This window comes from Oncorhynchus masou, chromosome 1 (assembly GCF_036934945.1).
Source record: "Oncorhynchus masou masou isolate Uvic2021 chromosome 1, UVic_Omas_1.1, whole genome shotgun sequence".
In the NCBI taxonomy this organism is placed as follows: domain Eukaryota; kingdom Metazoa; phylum Chordata; class Actinopteri; order Salmoniformes; family Salmonidae; genus Oncorhynchus; species Oncorhynchus masou.
In genome coordinates this window covers 43,841,798-43,865,869 of record NC_088212.1, presented here as the reverse complement: position 1 = coordinate 43,865,869, position 24,072 = coordinate 43,841,798, and the positions used below count along the sequence as shown (strand labels likewise).

General features: G+C 42.6%; 1 protein-coding gene across 3 annotated transcripts in view; it reads left to right on the top strand.

Annotated features, from left to right (window-relative positions):
* The window catches only part of ipo11 (importin 11), a 240,221-nt gene that overhangs the window by 69,943 nt on the left and 146,206 nt on the right, over positions 1-24,072 (top strand). For all 3 annotated transcript variants that reach the window (XM_064972628.1, XM_064972627.1, XM_064972629.1), the window contains exons 8-16: positions 289-337; positions 2,126-2,196; positions 2,573-2,765; positions 3,324-3,476; positions 3,686-3,729; positions 10,707-10,797; positions 11,377-11,424; positions 12,656-12,761; positions 22,051-22,177. In XM_064972628.1, coding sequence (XP_064828700.1) covers positions 289-337; positions 2,126-2,196; positions 2,573-2,765; positions 3,324-3,476; positions 3,686-3,729; positions 10,707-10,797; positions 11,377-11,424; positions 12,656-12,761; positions 22,051-22,177 — 882 coding nt within the window. The remainder of the gene's footprint in view (positions 1-288; positions 338-2,125; positions 2,197-2,572; positions 2,766-3,323; positions 3,477-3,685; positions 3,730-10,706; positions 10,798-11,376; positions 11,425-12,655; positions 12,762-22,050; positions 22,178-24,072) is intronic.

Here is a 24,072-nt window from a genome sequence, read left to right as displayed (position 1 = left end):
AATGTTGACTCAACCAGTTTGTGCCCAGTGAGAAGGCTCCGTGTTTTCCAGTTTGGGCAGATTATGAACTGTCAGTGACATGTCGCAAAGGCTTGCCAGGCACACTGAGTCAGTGTGTGTGTCTGTAACGTGTATGATGACTCGTGTTCAGTTGTGTGACTGCCTCTCCTAATTATGTGATAAAACAGTGATGCGACCACCAAGATTCCACCGAGATTGAACAAACCCTGTACCCCCTCTCATTCTTCTCGCTTCCCTCCTCTGCTCCTCTTTTCCCTCTGTCACCAGGGCTTCCTCAATGCCGTTTTTGAGAGACTGAAACAGTTCCTAGAATGCAGTAAGTATCCTGAACATGTTTTCCTAAATATTTATTAACTTTCTAATTATACAATGATCTAATGATCTAATGACACACACCTAGCACCCACCCACACACCACACACATAGGAGTAAGTCTCAGTGCTTCAGATGGTGTGTTAGAAATGCAATTACTGGTATCTGTCGCTATTATCACACACAATATGTCCTTATTGCAGAGGGTCAGCGGAGGTCGGGGTGTATTGGGCCTGTTGATATTTTGGGCTGTCCGACAGCGGAAGCTCGTAGGCGCTCTGAGCCAGTCTCCCTGCAAGATAAGGGCGGATAAAGAAGCATGTCCATTGAGTTGCACCATCCTCTATTTTCTCTCTCCTTTTCCCGTTCATGATCCTTCCGCTGAGGTCAGCTGTCTGGATATTCCATGTTATTACAGGTGTCACCGTCTGCTGAAGGATGTGTTTTTAGGTATGGGAACAGGTAGCCTCGTAATTACCTGACTGATTACCGCTACACTATCAGTCTGGAAGGGATTCCATTCAAGTTGTTTGGGCAGATAGGCTTTCCTTCAATTAATCAGAAAACAGAAGCCGCAGCACTGCATTTCTTGGAAGTAAAACTTGAGAGAAAGGCAAATCGAACACCAGGACAATAGGCTTTGGCAATATGAGCCAAAAGAAGCGTAATATATCGATGTCAACGAGAGACTAACAGCAATATAGCAGCCTAACATCAGCCATTCATTATATCTAATGAATTTGTGCCTAATGATTTTGCCAAACCGTAGTGATGGATATTATGCCACTGCATATAATTCAAAACAGAGATTGTCTTGATACAGTAACCGCAGACTGTCATGTAAAGCTTTATATTTAGCTATCACCACCTAAGTATGACTTTACATGTGTTGTTGTCCTGTTGTCTCCTGCCTGTCAGTAACCAAACCACCGGCATAGTTCATCAGAGGAAGCTGATTGGTCTGACACAATGGTGATAAAAAAGGCCGGGCTCAGGCCTTCGCAACCTTAACAGACTGATTTTGAGGGATCAGCGGCTTTGCGAGGCTAGGGAACAGGACCGTTGCTTCCTGTTCGTGATGATGTCATCAGGAACGGTGATGAGGAAGTAAACCTCCCAGGGCATTTTTTTATTGGCCACAGCTTATTGTTTTTATAGATTCATTTTGATCGGCCGAGGGAGTTATTCCTGACACGGCACTGTCTTTATTAGTCTACTTTATTATATTAGAGAAACAAAGGCCCTGTTCTCCCAGGTGGCGGTTTCGTTCACTCTCCCAGAGTGTATTGTAGTTATAAAGTGAAGCCAGGGCCTCATGTCTTGTATGTACCATTCGTCACCACACATGACGTTCCCTCCCCAGGAAATAAGTTATTTGAATTGAATACACTAGAGGAATTAAAATTTCCATCCATAGTGAAGTGCATTATGATATCACTGCCTTCATTCCCTTCTCCCTTCAACTCGAGCTCTGTTATGATTGTATTACACAGAAAAGATCAGTGGATACCTAACAATTTCCTCTCCGTCTTCTCCCCTCCCTGGTTTATTGGCAGCCAGGCAGGGAGATGGACTCCGATGTCTGGCAGGGGGGGGGGGGGGGGGGTTGACATCAGAGTAACATCTTCATGGGTAGCACCTTGTTGTAAGTGATGCACTTAATGTTGGCAAGAGATGAACACTTGTCGTATTTTGTATTGTTGTTTTATAGTCTTGTCATATGGCTTGTTGTTTTTATACTGATGTCATAACATAATGTTGCTCATATTTGTTTTGGTTTTATTTCTTCCAGGTCGGCAGGTAGACCCAGACAGCCCATGTCGAGAGAAGCTTGAGAAGACTATCATACTGTACACTAAAGTGGTGAGTCAAACTGATCAGTCAACAACCATGTAGGCCTAGGTGTTGTTACAAATCTACACTAATTAGTTTCTCAGTAGTCTTGCTTGCATACCAGGCACTGTTGACAGAGGCTGATATCCCAGCGCCAAGTGCTTCAACTTCATTTCTTACTTTCACTCTTTTTCTACATTTCTTCTCTCTATATTTGTTATTTCCCCTTATTATTATTTTCTGCTTTTCCTTCTCCTTTTCTGACATTCTCTACTTAGCCATCTTTTTTCTACCTTACTCTCTTGTTTAATATTTTCTCCATCTTCTCTGAATCTCATGTTTTTCCTTAACCATTTCTCTCTCTCTCTCTCTCTCTCTCTCTCTCTCTCTCTCTCTCTCTCTCTAGTTATTAGATTTCCTGGAGGTCCACCCGTGTGCGTTCATCCCACTGATCCAGCGCTCTCTGGAATTTGCTGTCAGCTACGTGTTCACGGCGGCCGGTGAGGGCCTTGTCTTCGAGCGCTTCACCGTCCAGTGCATGAACCTCATCAAAACCATCGTCAAGAACGAGGCCTACAAACCCTGCAAGAACATCGAGGGTAGGTGGAGGGTGGGGGCTAGGGCAGTCATGGTGATGGCGGTTATTGGTTATCCGAAGGACGCGGTCATCGTAATAAGTATTAATCTTTATTACTATTTTTATCCATTTATGGCTGTTATTTTATTTTCATGACTGTCTTCATCCATAAGAGTTGGTGACACGGTTATATGTAATTGTGCCAGCCCTAGTGGGGAGAGGGAGGGAGGGAGGGAAGAGAAAATGGGAATGAGAGAATAAAGGAGAGGAGCGAGAGCAAGATGAAAATTAGGGAGAGGAAATAGAATAGAAAGAGATAGCGGGAGAAATCAACATGGCGTAGCATCGTTAATACAGCCAACCACAAATAACTGCACTTCCTTGGCAGGCAGGCAGATTGCAAGCATCATTAATGTACCATTATAATAATATAACGGGTTAGGAGGCGCCACAGTGGAGTTCAGTTTCTCTCTGAGCTGTCGAGACTTGGTTGTCGATGGTTGTGGTTAGTTTTGAATAGTCTGTGTGTGTGTGTGTCTGTGTGTAAGTTCTTACATGCTCTCTGGGTCGCCCCTCTCAGACAGTAAGCCGGAGAGTCTGGAGGCCCACAAGATCAAGACGGCATTCTTCACACACCCCACCCTCACAGAGATCGGACGGCGTCTCGTCTCCCACTACTTTCTGTTGACCAAGGAAGAGCTGGCCATGTGGGAGGAGGACCCTGAGGGCTTCGGTATGCTCACAAAGACATATGGCTGCTGATGTGTTTCCTTGTCGCTTTGCAAACTTTTCTCTTCGCAAGTTAACTCTGCTAATGTGTCCATCTGAATCTCCACACCATACTGGAGTACACACACACACACACACACACACACACACACACACACACACACACACACACACCCTGCTTATCTCATTGTTGCTCTGTTTTTGTATTCGCAGCTGTTGAAGAAACAGGGGGTGACTCCTGGAAATACAGTCTACGGGTGAGTAAATGACACACACACACACACACACACACACACACACACACACACACACACACACACACACACACACACACACATATATGCCAGTGCACAGAGACGAGACCGACTGACTTGCTCAGCGCAGGCAAGCCGTTGAAGCAGCCATGCTCCCCCTGTCACTGCTCTCACTAACAGCTTTGCTGATTTGATTTCAACAATGTATTCAGTCACACTGAAGCTGATTTATTTCCCCTCCATTTCATCATATCCCTCTTCTCCTGTATTGTTTGGGAGTCCTTGACTGGGGTGCAACAAGATACCACAGCACAGCCACATATAACCAGGAACCAGAATAATCCTATAGATTTGTGAGACAGAAGGTGTGATAGGATAAGGATGTAGAGATGAGATAGTGTTTCTACCCGTGGCCAGTGATGTATGGTCTTACTAAAATAACAACCACACACACCATTACAAGCACGCAAGAGCAACACTATTCTCTTTACCAGAGGGAAGAATGAGAATAGTGTTTAGCTGAACTGTCATACAAGAAAAGGAAGACAAGTATTTCAGGTGTCTTATGCAAAATAATCTGTGCGGTCCCCTAAAACACAGTAATAAAGTGTCTTATTGCAGTGCTGGTCAGTCAAACTATCAATTAGACTTATACTAGCTGAGCAATTAACCAACGTTTCTGTTATTTTTCGTTGTTTTTTTTTAAGCAACTTATTGACCGACGTACTGTAGGTTCAATTGTTTAATTCCATTTATTTTTCAATGAACTGCACACATTGAGCAGTTCTCTACAGATAAATCCGGTCAATCCCGAACTATGCGATGTTGTAGGGTAGTTTCCAACAGGCCAATATTCTACATGGTTTAGCACACACAACGTGGTAATTAAGTACAATGACCGTAATACATTACGCATGCAATTGTCCGGCCTGTGTGTTTGTTTTATGCCTGCTACATTATGTTAGTGTGGGGTAGACACGGAGAGCGAGTGACAGAAGAATGCATGATCGAGAGGGAACGAGAATAGTTGCTTCGAGGTATCTCTTGCTTTAACAGGGTTTGTGAAAATGTGGCACCGGATATTTGACCATCAGCATCTAATTTTACCGGACATTTGAGAGAAATGCGTTTGGTGCGTAACCTGAAATCCCATTTAGATTATGGTAATGCATCTTAATAAGATATGCAAGTCGAGGATGCAACGATGTGCGGTCCTCCTTACTGAATTCTGGTGTGCACTTGTTAGAATATCTGTCCACATTTACTTTTCCTCAGCCAACAAGTGACGAACAGCAACATTACTACACTATGTTAATATACGATCCCCCATAGTAGAAAAGTTGACTTATTCTATTGGTCAGCTTGTCGATTAATAAATGGCCAACTCCACACACTCTGGGACAGTTGTGGGATGACGGATCCCAAATTCATACAACCAGTAGGCCTTAGGCTACATAAAAATAAAAAATGTAAGCAACGCGTCTGATGCAATAGATCAGAACGTTTAGCTTAAAATGATGATGAACTATTACTTCTTCACAGTTTAAGTGCAACAATGCACACAAGGCAGTAGGCTACGCACGGATGTTCGTTCCATAATGCAATTAGCGGGAAAACACTTATCAAAAGGGCACCATATATGTGCGCTGTTTCATGTCACAGAGGTGAAAATATCCATTAGACATTTAGAAAGGGGAGCTCTAATATGCAACAACTAGCACGGGTTGCTAATATGACTAGGATTTTGCCTTTGGCTGCTGGACAATGAAAGAAAGTTGCTATAAAATAATTGCCTTCACGGATACGGACAGATTTTGCTAGGCTACTTTGAAGTGAGGTACGACATGCCTCTTAATATGTATTAAAATGTTCCGGTTTCAAACAATTATATGTTTTCAAAAATGCATACGGCCTCCAGCACATTGCAAAGTGGTGTTTGACGCGCTGATGTAGCCTACCTTCTGTTGCTTATGTATGCATATGCTGTTTGAGAAGCTTCAGCAGCAGCTCTCACACTGAGACAGATTTTCCGCTCAAAAGCTCTATCTGTATGCTGTACTCGTGTGATAAATAAGATACATAACAAATATACTACACAAGCACCAATTTAATTCCACTAAATTATGCAAATTAACCTAGACTGATAAGCATGACCATTCACAAGTATTTCCATCAACTGGTATTTCCATCAATTAATAGGCTAAAAAGCATTATTTTGCAGTGGGATTTTTTTCTTCTCCCAAAACAATGTGGCGATGCCAATTTTATTTATCGGCTTTTCAATTTTTCTAGCGGCCAAAAGCCTGCTATTACCCGCTAATGGAGACCCCGACCTGAAAATACATGATCTAAATGAGTGATGGATGGTATTTAGCATTCATAAAATAACTACTAAAGTAGTTATTTGGTCAGGCAGCATATATTAGAAGCATTAGAAGCCTCCTCCCTAAATTTGTTTTATTCACTGCTTTAGCACACTCTGCCAACCCGGATGTTCTAGCTGTGTTTGAATCCTGGCTTAGGTAGACCACCAGAAATTCTGAAATCTCCATCCCTAACTACAACAACCTAACTACTTTGCAGAGTTCTGTCCTACTATCCAGGTCTGTACCCAAACAATTTGAACTTCTACTTTTAAAAATCCACCTCTCTAAAAACAAGTCTCTCACCGTTGCAGTCTGCTATAGACCACCCTCTGCCCCCAGCTGTGCTCTGGACACCCTATGTGGACTGATTGCCCCCCCATCTATCTTCAGAGCTCGTGCTGCTAGGTGACCTAAACTGGAACATGCTTAACACCCCAGCCATCCTACAATCTAAGCTTGATGTCCTCAATCTCACACAAATTATCAATGAACCTACCAGTTACCACACCAAAGCTGTAAACACAGGCACCCTCATAGATATCATCCTAACCATATTTGCCCTCTAAATACGCTGTTTTCAACTAAGATCTCAGCGATCACTGCCTCATTGCCTGTATCCATAATAGGTCAGTGGTCAAACGACCTCCACTCATCACTGTCAAACGCTCCCTGAAACACTTCAGTGAGCAGACCTTTCTAATCGACCTGGACGGGGTATCCTGGAAGGATATTGATCTCATCCCGTCAGTTGAGAATGCCTGGTTATTTTTTTTAAATGCCTTCCTCACCATCTTAAATAAGCATACTCCATAAAAAAAAAATAGAACCAGGAACAGATATAGCCCTGGATTCTCTCCAGACGTGACTGCCCTTAACCAACACAAAAACATCCTATGGTGTTCTGCATTAGCATCGAACAGCCCCGGTGATATGCAACTTTTCAGGGAAGCTAGAAACCAGTATACACAACCAGTTAGAAAAGCCAAGGCTAGCTTTTCCAAACAGAAATTTGCTTCCTGCAACACAAACTCAAAAAAGTTCTGGGACACTGTAAAGTCCATGGAGAATAAGAACACCTCCTCCCAGCTGCCCACTGCACTGAGGATAGGAAACACTGTCACCACCGATAAATCCACTATAATTGAGAATTTCAAGAAGCATTTTTCTACGACTGGCCATGCTTTCCGCCTGGCTACCCCTACCCTGGTCAATAGCACTGCACCCCCCACAGCAACTCGCCCAAGCCTTCACCATTTCTCCTTCTCCCAAATCCAGCCAGCTGATGTTCTGAAAGAGCTGCAAAATCTGGACCTCTACAAATCAGCCGGGCATGACAATTTCTTAAAAGTATCTGCCGAAATTGTTGCCACCCCTATTATTAGCCTGTTCAACCTCTCTTTCATGTCGTCTGAGATTCCCAAAGATTGGAAAGCAGCTGCGGTCATCCCCCTCTTCAAAGTGGGTGACACTCTAGACCCAAACTGCTACAGACCTATATCTATCCTACCCTGCCTTTCTATGGTCTTCAAAAGCCAAGTCAACATACCGATTACCGACCATTTCGAATCCCACCATACCTTCTCCGCTATGCAATCTGGTTTCAGAGCTGGTCATGGGTGCACCTCAGCCACGCTCAAGGTCTTAAACGATGTCTTAATCGCCATCGATAAGAAACAATACTGTGCAGCCGTATTCATTGACCTGGCCAAGGCTTTTGACTCTGTCAATCACCACGTCCTCATCGGCAGACTCGATAGCCTTGTTTTCTCAAATGATCGCCTCGCCTGGTTCACCAACTACTTCTCTGATAGAGTTCATTGTGTCAAATCGGAGGGCCTGTTGTCTGGGCCTCTGGCAGTCTCTATGGGGGTGCCACATGGTTAAATTCTTGGACTGACTCTCTTCTCTGTCTCCATCAATAATGTCACTCTTGCTGCTGGTGAGTCTCTGATCCACCTCTATGCAAACGACACCATTATGCAAAGCTCTGGCCCTTCTTTGGACACTGTGTTAACAACCCTCCAGACGAGCTTCAATGCCATACAATTCTCCTTCCTTGGCCTCCAATTGCTCTTAAATACATGTAAAACTAAATGCATCGTCTTCAACCGATCGCTGCCTGCACCTGCCCGCCCTCCAACATCACTACTCTGGACGGTTCTGACTTAGAATATGTGAACTACAAATACCTAGGTGTCTGGTTAGACTGTAAACTCTCCTTCCAGACTCACATCAAACATCTCCAATCCAAAGTTAAATCTAGAATTGGCTTCCTATTTCGCAAACAAAGCCTCCTTCTCTCATGCTGCCAAACATACCCTTTTAAAACTGACCTTCCTCGAATTCGGCGATGTCATTTACAAAATAGCCTCCAATACCCTACTCAATAAAGTGGATGCAGTCTATCACAGTGCCATCCGTTTTGTCACTGAAGCCCCATATACTACCCACCACTGCGACCTGTACGCTCTCGTTGGTTGGCCCTCGCTTCATACTCGTCGCCAAACCCACTGGCTCCAGGTCATCTACAAGACCTTGCTAGGTAAAGTCCCCCCTTATCTCAGCTCGCTGGTCACCATAGCAGCACCCACCTGTAGCACGTGCTCCAGCAGGTATATCTCTCTGGTCACCCCCAAAACCAATTCTTCCTTTGGCCGCCTGTCCTTCCAGTTCTCTGCTGCCAATGACTGGAACGAACTACAAAAATCTCTGAAACTGGAAACACTTATCTCCCTCACTAGCTTTAAGCACCAGCTGTCAGAGCAGCTCACAGATTACTGTACCTGTAGATAGCCCATCTATAATTTAGCCCAAACAACTACCTCTCCCCCTACTGTATTCATTTATTTATTTTGCTCTTTTGCACCCCATTATTTCTACCTCTACTTTGCACATTCTTCCATTGCAAATCTACCATTCCAGTGTTTTAATTGCTATCTTGTATTTACTTCGCCACCATGGCCTTTTTTTGTTGCCTTTACCTCCCTTATTTACCTCATTTGCTCACATTGTATATAGACTTATTTTTCTACTGTATTATTGACTGTATGTTTGTTTTACTCCATGTGTAACTCTGTGTTGTTTTATGTGTCGAACTGCTTTGCTTTATCTTGGCCAGGTCGCAATTGTAAATTGCCTACCTGGTAAAATAAAGGAAATAATAAAAATATTTTGTCATCTCTATTGAGATGATGACTTGGAATTAAATAATAGTCATCAAATGAAACTAATGTAATTTACACATGGAAGTATTTGATGAAAGTAATGTGAATAAATGATGGTTAATAAGTGCGAAGCAGCAATGGGCATCACTACCATCATAGGACTTATATATTCATAGTTTTATTCTGTGTTACAGCATTCAACCCACATATTAATTGCACTGTTTGTTTTTTAAATTATCAAAACTACTTTTTTTTTTACCAAACCCATCTCAAAAAGCACTAATCACTCAGCACTACTCTCACCCAAAAACAGACCATGTTTAGAAAAAGGAAAGGTCTGCACTCATAGTATTGAGCCGATACAGGGAAATGTATTTGATATACTATTTATATTGCCTGTAGTTAGGAACAGTAGGTACCATGGCACAGGGGGGGATATTTTAGTGACGTCTCTGATGTCTGACTGTCTGATTCTCAATGAATTGGGGTAAGCTTTGTTTTGGTTTTGGCTGCTGCCTGTATCATCTCCTTACTGCTATCAGACTCCTCCCTCCCTCTCTACCTTGCTTCTTCTTCTCCATCTCTTTTTTTTTTCTAATATTCCCTCTCTGTTAAGTCCAGCTTTTCTTACTTCCGTGGCGCTCTGGTTCAGGATCCACACTTCTTTTGAAGTACACCAGTGTAGTCGACCGCTAATGAGGCGTAATTGGTGCTGACTCCTTTTACATTCATTTGTCTCGCTCAGGATATCCTCACTCTCCGGTTTGCGCCCAATCACAGCTGTCCCAAATCTTCGACCACCCCTCCCCCATCAATCCTGCTTGACTTTCAACTACACAGACACTGATGACGAGGTCCAAGTGTTTTTTTCCCTAGTTAGATCATGTGGTCATTGCAAACTCAGGGCCTTGCATATAAATAAACAAATCTTGACATACATGCCCCAGTCCCCGCTACAGCATGCTGTGTGCCTGCTGGGAGGAAAATAGATCTGCCTTCCCCAGTACAGTGGGTGATGTGTCCTTGATGTCGCCTTCTCTCTTCCCTCTCCACCGTGGTCCTCTAATGAGCAGTTTGTCAGTATGTCTTTATTATCAATGGTCTGTCATGGGCAGCAAGACTTAACATCTAGTTATTGATTTCCACTGGTGTTGATCATGTCAGGGTTGTTTCCCAACTGTGGGAGTAGAACATGTTTGATGGGTGTGTTGTGTTTGTGGCGTGATCTGATAACGCTTGACAGGTGTTGTTTAGGTGATGACTATCCTTTAACCCTGTCAGTGACACCTGGCTGTTGCTGTCAGTGAGGGGTCTCATGCGATGCATTCCACATGGCTCCCCTGCTCATTGATTTAGTGCCAGTAGAACTGATGGAGCGGGACTGGATCTGATGGAGAGGGAGTGTGTGATCGTGTTGTTGTTTTCTTATCCCCCCTCTCTCTTTCACCAGCCTTGTACAGAAGTGTTGTTCTTGGACATATTCCACAACTACAGTCAGACTCTGACACCAGTGCTGCTGGAGATGGTGCTGAATCTACAAGGTAAGTCTGTCATTGTATTGTCCTCTTAAGACAATCATTTCTTCATCTCATTGTGACATCCTGTTTAAATAAAGGTATTATATATTAACATGTTTCACAAAACGCAGCCTGATTCCATTTGAACCTGGCCTTGTCCAACCACAGCCTTGGTTGTAGAGGTGTCCACTTAAATGGCTCAGAACATGTGCTGTACAACACAACCATTCAATAGTCTTTAGGAACACATTCTTTAGATTACAATATGAGATTCCCCCTGTGACACAGACCTGTGATAAGTTATTAGTTTCCAGAGTGAGTTGTCAGTGCACACGAACACAGGACAATTACAGGGTGTCTTTAGGCCAGTGTTCTCCTCTGACAGAGTTATATTATAGAGGACTGTCAGAGTGAGGAGAAATTGGATAACACTAGATTGGAAAATTCCGTTTTAGCTGAGAGCTAGATATTGATTGTGGGAAGCCACTCAGGCTCCAGCAACAGGGGTGTAAGTGAGAGGGACAGAGGATTCCATAATTTTCCATGTTCAGCTTATTATCGTTTGTGTGTAGGTTTAACTTGGTGTTATGTGTGTGATTGCAGGACCAAGCAATGTGGAGGATCCTGTTCAGCTTCTGATGAAGGATGCAGGTGGGTAATCATGAGTCATTGTGGTCTCACTCCAGTAAGGTCAGAGGTCACGGCTCTCTGCAAGGTCGGAGGTACCTCTGTTCCTTAAGTCTGAAGCTCAGACATGCAGATGAGAAATGGCTGCAGTAGTCTTCCAGGAAATGTACTGTAGCTATTCTAGGAAGAGCCTTAGGATTATTCCCTTATCCGGGGGCTGTAAAAAGGCTGTATACAATCAGCTGCCGCCTTTTTGCAGTGACTTTCGTATGATGGTTTCAAGTGCCTGGCAGCTCTGACATCACAGGATTTTGACGGACGTTCTCATATACCGTAAATCTCACTGGATCCTTAGTAGATCTCATTCAGGGTTTGAAAGTAAGATAAAAGAGGAACATCTCCTGGGGATATTTTTTCGCCACTAGGACTTAACTCCTAAGTCTAGAGGGTGTTTTGGACCACAGAATATCTAGATGAGTCATACCGGTATACAGGAGGACACACTGATGTTCCTGTTATCCACATCCAGTGATTTACTCCCTAGAGAGACTAAAAAACCGTATTGCTCTCTTCTCTATCACTCTTTCATTTCGCCATCCCTTCTTATTTTTTACGCTGCACCCCCCCCCCTCTCTCTCCCTCTCTCTCCCTCTCCCTCCCCTCTCTCTCTCTCTCCCATCCCCTCTCTCTCTCTCCCATCCCTCTCTCTCTCTCTCCCATCTCTCTCTCTCTCTCTCTCTCTCCCCCATCCCTCTCTAGTTTGATCACATCACTCCTTATACAGACTATAACTCCCTCTCTGGGTCTCATTTCGTAGAAAGACTGCCCTTGTCCTGATGTTGCTTCCAGTATGTGTCCTCCTCCCTCTGTGGTTGTTAGCACACCACAGGTTCTCCCAGCCCTGTTAATGACATCGTTTGTCCAACACACCACTAGTGTGTTGTCATCAGCTGTCCACATGGTTTATAGTTGACTATTTCTCACGCTATAAAATCCATGTCTAGTGTCAGTGGGCTCTTCAGTGTAGTTACTCAAATGGGCTTTATGGATAGTCATACAAAACCGCTGCATCATAGTTTCTGTTTTGTTCCTTATGCCTCACGTTTTCTTCAATATAAAATGACAAAACCACAAATTTACCGCTCAGACTATTAGATATTCGATGGCAAGGAAATAGAAATAGATGGCGTCTTTCAGTCGTAACAGTATTTCATTGTTGAAAATGTTTAATTTGTGTGTCCCTGTTTGCCCACAGTGTACAATGCAGTGGGGCTGGCGGCATACGAGCTGTTTGACAACATTGACTTTGACCAGTGGTTCAACAATCAGCTGCTGGGCGAGCTACAAGTGAGCCACCACAGGTATGTCATAAGTGTCATAATGGTGCATTATTGACAGTGAGGGATTGCATTTGTATAGGTGTAATGCTTTTCCAAGAACTTGGAAGTGCTTTCAGTGGGGCGTGACAACTCTCCTGTTACCCAATCCGTGAACTGGTTTCCTCTATTGCCACCCAATGACAGGAGTTACTGTTGACTCAATTGAGCTTCATTTAGTTAATCTCCATCCACTCTTTCTCCATCAATCAATGCAAATCACTCCTTTAGCCAAAAAGGACTGTCACTTGGTTAGTAGTTGGTGTCACTACAAACATCCAGACTCAGGCTGTGATGACTCGGCTAAAAGAAGTGTGAGGGAGAGACAGTGTTTGAAGGAGAGGAGGAGGAGAGGGTAGAGGTGGAATGTGTGATCTCATGTAGTACAAAGGAACCCTCTCGACACTTGAGTGGTCAAACACACAAAGGAAGTGATGACCCAACGACAGTGTGATGTCACAGTGCAGGTGTGGTGATGTCACAATGGGGCTTTGATGGGGGAGGGGTTCTTTCCACGGAATGACAATGGCTCAAGTCTCTCTCAGCCTCTCTGACACATCAAAGCACACAGACTTACTTTAGTTAAAGTAGCTCCATCTGGCCTTATCATGTATCTGTGCTGGGTGAGCTGCTGCTCTTCAAAGAGGGAGAGTATTTTTAGCCTCTTCAGAGAATAAAGTCAGGTTGATAGACAGTATGTGCTCTGATGCACTTTTCAACATCGGCTTTTTTTTGTTCAGTTTATTTTTTTGCTTGTAGTGAATTGGTGTGAGAGTCTGGGAGATTGTAGAGATGGTAGATATTTGGAACCGTTTGAAAAGCGAAGCACAAATATTGCTGTGGATAGAAACGTTTGAACATGGATCATTTCCTGCATTGTCTTTGAATGGAATTTCTCCTGTCAGTCGCTGTGAGCTACTGCTGCTTCAGACATCACGTGGCTTTGACAGTTCTGAGGACGCACAACATGATTTGTTTTATTTTCAAGTTCATTTTCTATCACATAGGATGCGTTTTACATGTAAAAGGTATTTTAATATCATATAGTATTTAGCCTTCCGGTCAGCCCTGACAACGTTATAGTATTTTTCCCACTTCAAATAGCAATTAACTATTTTGGAATTTCGAGTATAAATTAATGATTATTATTTAAATAGTGAAATAATATCAAATGCCCATCCCAAACAGTTACCTGGGGTACAGTGCCTTCAGAAAGTATTCATAACCTTCAAATGATTCCACATTTTGTTGTTACAGCCTGAATTCAAAATGGATTAAATAAAAAAAAATCTCACTCGTCTACACACACTTCCCCATAATGACAGTGAAAACGGGTTTTTAGAAATGTATGTGAATTAAATACAGAAATGTCTCATTTACATAAGTATTCGCGCACACCCCTCTGAGAGCTTTGCACATCTGGATTGTACAGCATTTTCACAATTTCTGTGAAGTTGGTTGTTGATTATTGCTAGGCAGCCATTTTCAAGTCTTGCCATAGATTTTTAAGCCAATGTAAGTCAACTTAAAAAAAAAAAAAAATTGTGCCTTATTGCAAACAGGATGCATGTTTTGGAGTATTTTTATTCTGTACAGGATTCCTTCTTTTCACTCTGTCATTTAGGTTAGTATTGTGGAGTCATTACAGTGTTGTTGACCCAACCTCAGTTTTCTCCTACCATAGTCATTAAGCACATTTTTACTTCTTTAGGCTTGCCACCACACCCTTTTTTTGGTACATATACAGTTGAAGTCAGAAGTTTACATACACTTACGTTGAAGTCATTAAAACTTGTTTTTCAACCACTCCATAAATTTCGGCGAGGACATCTACTTTGTGCATGACACAAGTAATTTTCCCAGCAATTTTACAGACAGATTATTTAACTTATAATTCACTGTATCACAATTCCAGTGGGTCAGAAGTTTACACACACTAAGTTGACTGTGTCTTTAAACAGCTTGGAAAATTCCAGAAAATGATGTCATGGCTTTAGAAGCTTCTGATAGGCTAATTGACACCATTTGAGTCAATTGGAGGTGTACCTGTGGATGTATTTCAAGGCCTACCTTCAAATTCAGTGCCTCTTTGCTTGACACCCTGGGAAAATCAAAAGAAATCAGCCAAGACCCCAGAAAAAAAGAATTGTAGACCTCCACAAGTCTGGTTCATCCTTGGGAGCAATTTCCAAATGCCTGAAGGTACCACGTTAAAACTTCTTAGGGCTGAGATCCCGCTAATGGGATCGATATGACAACAGCCAGTGAAAGTGCAGGGCTCCAAATTCAAAACAACAGAAATCCCATAATTAAAATTCCTCAAACATAGAAGTATTTCACACCATTTTAAAGGTACACTCCTTGTTAATCCCACCACATTGTCCGATTTCAAATAGGCTTTACGGCGAAGCACCACAAACGATTATGTTAGGTCAGAGCCAAGTCACAGAAAAACACAGCTTTTTTTCCAGCCAAAGAGAGGAGTCACAAAAATCAGAAATAGAGAGAGAATTAATCACTAACCTGATCTTCATCATATGACACTCATAGGACTTCATGTTACATAATATATGTATGTTTTGTTCGATAAAGTTCATATTTCTCTATTATAAATCTCAGTATATATTGGCGCGTTATGTTCAGCATTTCCAAAAACATCTGGTGATTTTGCAGAGAGCCACATAAATTTACAGAAATTCTCATAATAAATTTTGATGAAAATACAAGTGGTTATGCATGGAACTTTAGATACACTTCTCCTTAATGCAACCGCTGTGTCATATTTCAAAAAAGCTTTCACGAGTTTGTGGTACTCTGCTAGACCACTGACTCAAAGAGCACTAACGAGCCCCTCATTTACAGTGGAAGCCTCAAACAAGTTTCTAAAGACTGTTGACATCTAATGGAAGCCTTAGGAATTGCAACATGACCAATATCCCACTGTATCCTCAATAGGGAATGAGTTGAAAAACGACCAACCTCAGATTTCCCACTTCCTGGTTGGATTTCTTGTCAGGTTTTTGCCTGCCATATGAGTTCTGTAATACTCACAGACATCATTCAAACAGTTTTAGAAACCTCAGAGTGTTTTCTATCCAAATATACTAATAATATGCATATATTAGCAACTGGGACTGAGAAGCAGGCAGTTTACTCTCGGCACCTTATTCATCCAAGCTACTCAATACTGCCCCCAGCCAAAAGAAGTTAATCTGTACAAACAATAGTACGCAAGTATAAACACCATGGGACCACGTAGCCATCATACCGCTCAGGAAGGAGATGCGTTCTGTCTCCTAGAGATGAACGTACTTTGGTGCGAGAACAACAGCAAAGGACCTTGTGAAAATGCTGGAGGAAACAGGTACAAAAGTATCTATATCCACACTAAAACGAGTCCTATATCGACATAACCTGAAAGGCCACTCAGCAAGGAAGAAGCCACTGCTCCAAAACCGCCATAAAATAACCAGACTACGGTTTGCTACTGCACATGGGGACAAAGATGGTACTTTTTGGAGAAATGTCCTCTGGTCTGATGAAACAAAAATAGAACTGTTTGGCCATAATGACCATTGTTATGTTTGGCGGAACAAGGGAGAGTCTTGCAAGCTGAAGAACACCATGCCAACTGTGAAGCAAGGGGGTGGCAGCATCATGTTGTGGGGGTGCTTTGCTGCAGGATAGGACTGGTGCACTTCACAAAATAGATGGCATCCTGAGGCAAGAAAATGATGTGGCTATAATGAAGCAACATCTCAAGACATCAGTCAGGAAGTTAAAAGCTTGGTCGCAAATGGGTCTTCCAAATGGACAATGACACCAAGCATTCTTCCAAAGTTGTGGCAAAATGGCTTAAGGACAACAAAGTCAAGGTATTGGATTGGCCATCACTAAGCCCTGACCTCAATCATGTAGAACATTTGTGGGCAGAACTGAAAAAGCGTGTGCGAGCAAGGAGGCCTACAAACCTGACTCAGTTGCGCCAGCTCTATCAGGAGGAATGGGCCAAAATTCACCCAACTTATTGTGGGAAGCTTGTGGAAGGCTACCCAAAACGTTTGACCCAAGTTAAACAATTTAAAAGCAATACTAATTGAGAGTATGTCAACTTCTGACCCACTGGGAATGTGATGAAAGAAATAAAAACTGAAATAAATCACTCTACTATTATTCTGACATTTCACATTCTTAAAATATAGTGGTGATCCTAACTGACCTCAGACAGGGAATTCTTACTAGGATTATATGTCAGGAATTGTGAATAACTGAGTTTAAATATATTTGGCTAAGGTGTATGTAACTTCCGACTTGAACTGTGCATTTTACATATCACACTTTACATTTTACATACGTGGTACTTTTATATTTCCTTTTTTAATTTCACCTTTATTCAACCAGGTCGGCAAGTTGAGAACAAGTTCTCATTTGCAATTGCGACCTGGCCAAGATAAAGCAAAGCAGTTCGACACATATAACAACACAGAGTTACACATGGAGTAAAACAAACATACAGTCAAATATACAGTAGAAAAACAAGTCTATATACAGTGTGAGCAAATGAGGTGAGATAAGGGAGGTAAAGGCAATAAAAAGCCCATGGTGGCGAAGTAAATACAGTATAGCAATTAAAACACTGGAGTGGTAGATTTGACAGTAGATGAGTGTGCAAAGTCGAAATACTGGGGTGCAAAGGAGCAAAATAAATAAATACAGTAGGGGAAGAGGGAGTTGTTTGGGCTATTTATAGAGGGGTTATGTACAGGTGCAGTGATCTGTGAGCTGCATATATATAGCAATCACGTAACAATAATACATTTCCCAACATACGCTCATTAATTCCACACCTGAATACTTACTGACTGAAGACATTTCAGATTTTTTAATTTTATTAATTTGTTAAAATTTCTAAAAACACAATTCCATTTTGACATTATGGGGTATTGTGTGTGTGTGTGTGTAGGCTGGTGATGAAAAAAAAACATCTAAATGTAATCCTTTTTAAATTCAGTTTAACAACAAAATATGGAGAAAGTCGAAGGGTGTGAATACTTTCAGAAAGCACTGTTTATGGTTGGACGACAAGCTGCCCTTTAAAGTTCCTATGGATAATCTTGTGAGGAAGCAAACACTACTAAAGCTAAAGCTACTCAGTCCCCAGAGTCTTTTCTGAGGTAAGACTGCCTTCTCCTATTGTGCACCAGAGGCATGGAATAGTCTACAATCTATGCTTCACCTAGATGTATTAGTGCCCCTCAGTGCGTTTAAAACTCTGATGCAAGACTGTTCAGGAGGAGTGTAAATGTTTCCTCTAGGCTGGATCGTGTTGTTGTGCTGATTGTGTGTTGTTTTACATTTTGTAATGTTGTATTGATTTGCTGCTGCCTTTCAGGTCTCCCTTGTAAACGAGACTGTCTCTCAATGGGCTTTTCCTGGTTAAATAAAGGTTAAATAAAGTCAAATATATATATATGTAATATCTCCATATCCAATGCTGCAACACAGTCATGCTGTCCCCTTCTGGCCTTTGTGTGTGTGTGTGGGACGTGTTTGCATTGAACGTCAACCGTTTTTTCTTTTGCTTCAATAGAGTGATCAGGGACGTGCAACGATAGTGTTCCTTCAAATAAATTGGCAGAAAATTGCTTCATTTTCATCAGATGACAACAGAAGTGCAACACTATTTGGCTGGCAGCCACACAAGTAAATGAGCGTACAATGAAAAGCAAGGTCTTTTTTGGCAAAGAAATGATGCATGGCCATCCTATTTATGTTTAGGACGATCATAGAAAGAATGAAGCCAGCTACATTTCCTAATGTTTTGCTTGAAGTTAATCTAGCGTTTTACCCGAGAAAAATAGACTGGCTAAAAATTACAGTAAGAAGCATTTTAGTTCTACAAAATGCAGCAAGATTATTATTTATTTTTCCTGTGTGAAATCAGAATTCTGTGTTTTAACACGACCCCTAAGTTTAACTTGCAATCTAAGTGGCTGAGTTAATAAGGTGATGGGACATCGTGTTGTGTTAGCTTTCTGCTGTGTTTGAGAAGTCAAAGCCCTTTGGATTAGTTATTTGTACAGCTGCCACTGCTATCTAGATTTCCTAGTTTTTTTTCTCCTCTCAGTTCTCGTCAGTCTGCTCCTCCCCCCCCTCTTAGCAGAGCATGGCAGGCCTGTTGTCCTAGCGACAACAGACTCCACACAGACACAGCTTGTAGACATGCTGCTGGAGAGCCAGTACTGTTCTTCCTTCAGACAAGCATGCCTCAAAACTTTGTTCATTTGCACAATGTCTCTCGTTCATATTCGCTTGTAAATGTCTAAGCGCACCAAAAATGACATTCAGTAGTTCCTGTCTAGAGATGTGTAACTTTATGAGCTGGATTGACTTTTTTATTTTATTTTAATTTACTCTCGTTAGCATATTTCATTGAAATGTTCTATTACTTGTGCAAATTTTGTTAGCATTCTCTATTAATAAACACCCCAATGGGCTTTTTAACATTTTTGTCTCCCCCTTGTGTCCTAAACTGGTAATACTGTAAATCCCGCGGTGAGGGAAGGACGGTATGACTCTATGAAACTCTGGATACCGCCCAACCCTAGTACTGTTCCGTTTTAGTGGTTTAACGGGCAAGTCTGGATCTCAACCGATCTAGTTAGGATGCAACCTAAATGGAACTCAATCTTTTATAGGTCATTCTGCCACTACAGCACTATATAAGGATTAGGGTGCCATTTGGGATGCATCCTTAGTGTGTATAGCTGAATTGTTTGCTGGTGTTTGTTAATCCGTGTGGGTATTTGTTTGGTGAAAAGCAGAGCCAGAGAATTATGGAAGAAGGCATTTGGAATCAAGCCGTTCATTATCTGCCATCCGTACTGGGCGGAAGTATACAGACGTAAGAAGGTAAAAAAGCGACAGATGCGGGACAGCCAAGACTGATAGGAGAGCGAGAGAGAGACCAATAGAGAGACCGATACTAAGAGAGACTGATCCAGCCAGGGCAGTTGCTAAAAGGCATCTGCTGCTTTCTCTGCTGACCTTCTTGTGTGGACGCTCAGACAGGCAGTGGTTTGGTACGGGCAAGGACAATCATGTGTGCACGCGTGCGTCTGCTTCAACCTTGCTGTTGGCATTTCTCCCTGCCCATGCTGCTCGGCCCTCTGGGTAATGGCTGATGGTAGTGGATGGATAAGACTGCATTGTGTTTTAGTAAAGGCCACCACATGTGGCATACCTGTGTTCGGAGGGAGGGAGGGAGGGAGGGAGGGAGGGAGGGAGGGAGGGAGGGAGAGGAATGATGCTGCAGAGTGATTAGACAGATCGGCGTGTTCTTAAAGGGCACCACATATGGCCCACCTGCACCCGTCACCTGCCAGCCCGCTCTTAATACTCACTGGGAGGGGTGAGGGAGGGAGAAAGCAAGTTCCAGTTGGTTTTTATCAGACTGTGGTAGTCAGTGCTCACATGATGTGCCTGCCTGCATGGGTTCACGTCAGGATTTGTGCTTCTATAAAGGACTCTAGTGCCAACTCTGTTCTCCAGGGCCAGTGTTCTGATGTTCCGGTAGTTTACAATGCATTAGGCGTGCGCTAATCGGCCTTGGAGCCTGTGGCGGGTCTGGTACTCTGAATCTGGCTGCGGTGGTTGTGAGCCATGAAGAGCAGGCCCAGACCCTCCCTCTGACCCCCCCCACCTAAACACTCACACACAGCCTTTCTCCTTTCTTTCTCCCTCATCTCTGGGCCAGCGGAAAGAAAATTTAACAGAGTTTTTATTAGAGGTCATTAAAGGTACTACATAGGGACATTTAAAGATGCACACGGATGAGTATGGATTAATGAGCATTGAATTGAGCATTAAGCGATATTCTGACCTGGAGACATAGGTGTGTAGAATTCATGTCTACGAGAGAGAATTCGCTTTGTCTGTTTTATGCCAATGCTTGTCTTGACACCAGCCTGAATGACAGAAAAATATTGCTCATGCCTTTTTTATTTATTGTGTTCTACTTGGTATTCTGCTGTAAAGCTCTTTGACACTGTCTGCCTTCATAAATGTTTATGATTTAAGGTGAGTCGGTGTGTGATCGATGACCTGTCTCCACAGTGACACACAGTTTAAATATGAGTAGGTGCATCTGACAATGACTGTATCCAGTGTGAAATCACATTAACATAAGTACTCAGACCCTTTACTCAGTACTTTGTTGAAGGACCTTTTTGGCAGCAAGTCAACAAGCTTGGCACACCTGTATTTGCGGAGTTTCTCCCATTATTCTCTGCAGATTCTCTCAAGCTCTGTCAGGTTGGATGGGGAGTGTCGCTGCACAGCTATTTTCAGGTCTCTCCAGAGATGTTCTATCAGGTTCAAGACCAGGCACTGGTTGGGCCCCTCAGGGACATTCAGAGACTTGCAAATAAATTCATAAAAAATCCTACAATGTGATTTTCTGGATTTTTTTTCTCGTTTTGTCTGTCATAGTTGAAGTGTACCTATGATGAAAATTACAGGCCTCTCTCATCTTTTTAAGTGGGAGAACTTGCACAATTGGTGGCTGACTAAATACTTTTTTTGCCCCACTGTATATATGTATGTGTGTGTATTTATATTACTGTCAAAACACTACACGGCTCTAGAATTTTCAGATGTTCTTGTTCAGTGAAAATGAATTTGCCTTTATCTTTATGTGCTCTAATATTATATGTAAGCCTAATTCAATTGCTGCTAATTCACCAGTTCCCTGTTAAAAACAGATCAGTGACATGTTAAGTGTCTTTCAGCCTACATAATGAGTGGGGATGGTTTTAAGGGATGGGTGCTTTGCTACAGTACCTGCTCGATCTCTCTCTCTAGTGTAGCTCTCCCAATCGGCGAACTAGCTATCGTTATGTTACACTATATGAATGTGTATCAACGCCTCACTGTCATCTCCTCCTCTCTTTATCCAGAGGTGCGTTCTGTTCGCTTGAATGCTTGCTACTTCACATTGCGGAATGGTTTATACTGAATGACATGTTTCCCCAAAATGTTCTTGTATGTTTGTTCCCATTTGGTGGGTGTGGCGAGGTGTGGCTTGAAGCTATGCGTGATGTAGTTAAAGGGCATTGGCCATGCTGACAACCCACCACCTGACCCCTCCCCCATTTTTCAAATAGTTGTTCATTACTGCACCGTTTCCGTTCAATTGAACGTTACAGAATGTAAAAACGTACTGAACGCAGCCGTGGCACAAGCTGATTGGTTCTCTCCCTCCCTCTGCTTCCAGGTACAAGCTGATTCGTCGGCGGGTGATCTGGCTCATAGGTCAGTGGATTTCAGTGAAGTTTAAATCAGATCTACGGCCGCTGCTCTACGAGGTCATCCTTAACCTCATGCAGGACCCAGACCTAGTGGTGAGAGACACACACACATTAAAGAGTAATGAAAGCCATGATTAGGCTGTTAGACACATTTAATATAGTGACTACTGGTCCTTTAGTAGCAACAAGTGTAATTCACACACTTTACAATGCAGGACAAATGGCCAGTTAGTTCTGCTGAGATGCCAGAGCTTGTTAATTGGAAATCTATGTTGTGTGAGCTTCAGGACATTAACTCCATGCTAACATGATGCACTTGTAGTACGCTAATTGCTAAGCTGCTCCTAATAAACTTTGCATCCATGATGGCTTACTTGGCTAATTAGCCTGTAGAAGTGATACTCTATACAGAGTGTCCTAGAGTCAACTCTGCTCTGACATGTCTCTAGCTTCATCTGTAACTGAAACACTGTTTGGAAGTCTTCTTCTAAACAGTCTGCTGAATGATCTTCAGAACCGATATTTCCCCCAAATAGACTTGAGATTGCCTCCATTACCCACAGTGCCCAATCACACACACATCTCTCACTTGAAAAGAGAGAATTTCAGACAAGCATTTCCATGAAGAGGGTGGGTGGTTGGGGAGTGTTCAATAATAATAATTGTAGAGAGTTGCAAATTGTAGCCGGCTAGCCACCCTCTGCTGTTGTGTTGGGCCTGTACTACTCCCTTTTACTACTCACATGAAGGACTGTTTCCAGCGTGGGATGTGTTGTCTGGTCCACATACAGTACTGACCTTACTCTACGTGAATTAGTTGGACAACACTCATGCATCACCCTTAAAGTCCCTCTGCTCTGCACATGGAATGGTTCTCGGTTGATTACTCACAGGCTAGCCGTCCAAATTATGTATACCTTCTGATCAATACTGCCTCCTTCAATTAGGGACTGCTGGGGCCCTGATTGGCGGTATTACCGTCAGAGTAATTGATGATAGCCACTCACGGTCTGACTCTGAAAACGTATTAATCAAACCAGCTAAACCACTAATGTATTCAGTTAGGAAACAATTAACAGTATTACACATTATTCCAAAGTAATTATTATTAAATAATGTTATGAATACTGCCCTGTAATAAGTGTAATATTACTGCCTTTTAAGTGTGCAAGTAAAGTCATTTGCATGGTTTGGTAGACCGTGATCAAAAAGTGTATTTGAAATTCTGTAATTTGTTTGTGCATTTAGTATTTAGGGAAATGTTTAGAGGGAAAAAGAGTGAGAGAGATGATAAAAGAGAGAGGGATTTTTGCATGAGAAAGCTCAACACACACACACACTGGACCACACACTGGGCATTTATCAGTGATATTTATGAGGTGAGTCACACCAGTCATAGATATCCATCCCCTGTAGACAGCTCAGCTGGCTGCCAATTCCTCAGTCCTCGTCCTTGCTTTTCAGACCCATCTGATTTCTGCCCTGTTTACCAAAACCTCGACTGAAAATACTTCCTGGTGACATTTCTGATTCCTTCAATTTGCCAAGCCCTGCCTCTACTCAGCGGAAAGAAAGTTCCCATAACCATTAAGGCTGCTTCACGCTGTGGCAGTGGCACTCTTCAGCCCATTGTGGCCCATTTTCTGTCACTCTGTCAACTGAGCTCTGTAGAATAGCAGGGTGAAGCTCGAGAAGGGCTGTAGAACATCTAAAAAAAGAACTGATTTCACTGACGTCTTCAGTGAGCATCGTAGTTATTATCCATGCTGTGGGATGTCTGAGTTGGTATCGCTTACCCACAACAAATTAAAGAAATGGAGGTGATTGCCTTGACTGCAGTAAGGGAACACAGACGCACAGGAAATCGATCTTCCGAGGTGTATAAACTGAACAGAGATGGAGATGTGAGAATCGAGATGTTCTTATTTTCAATGTCATTGTCTGCTTCTGCCCGGTAACAGGGTCAATTTGCTGGCCTTTTCATGCCC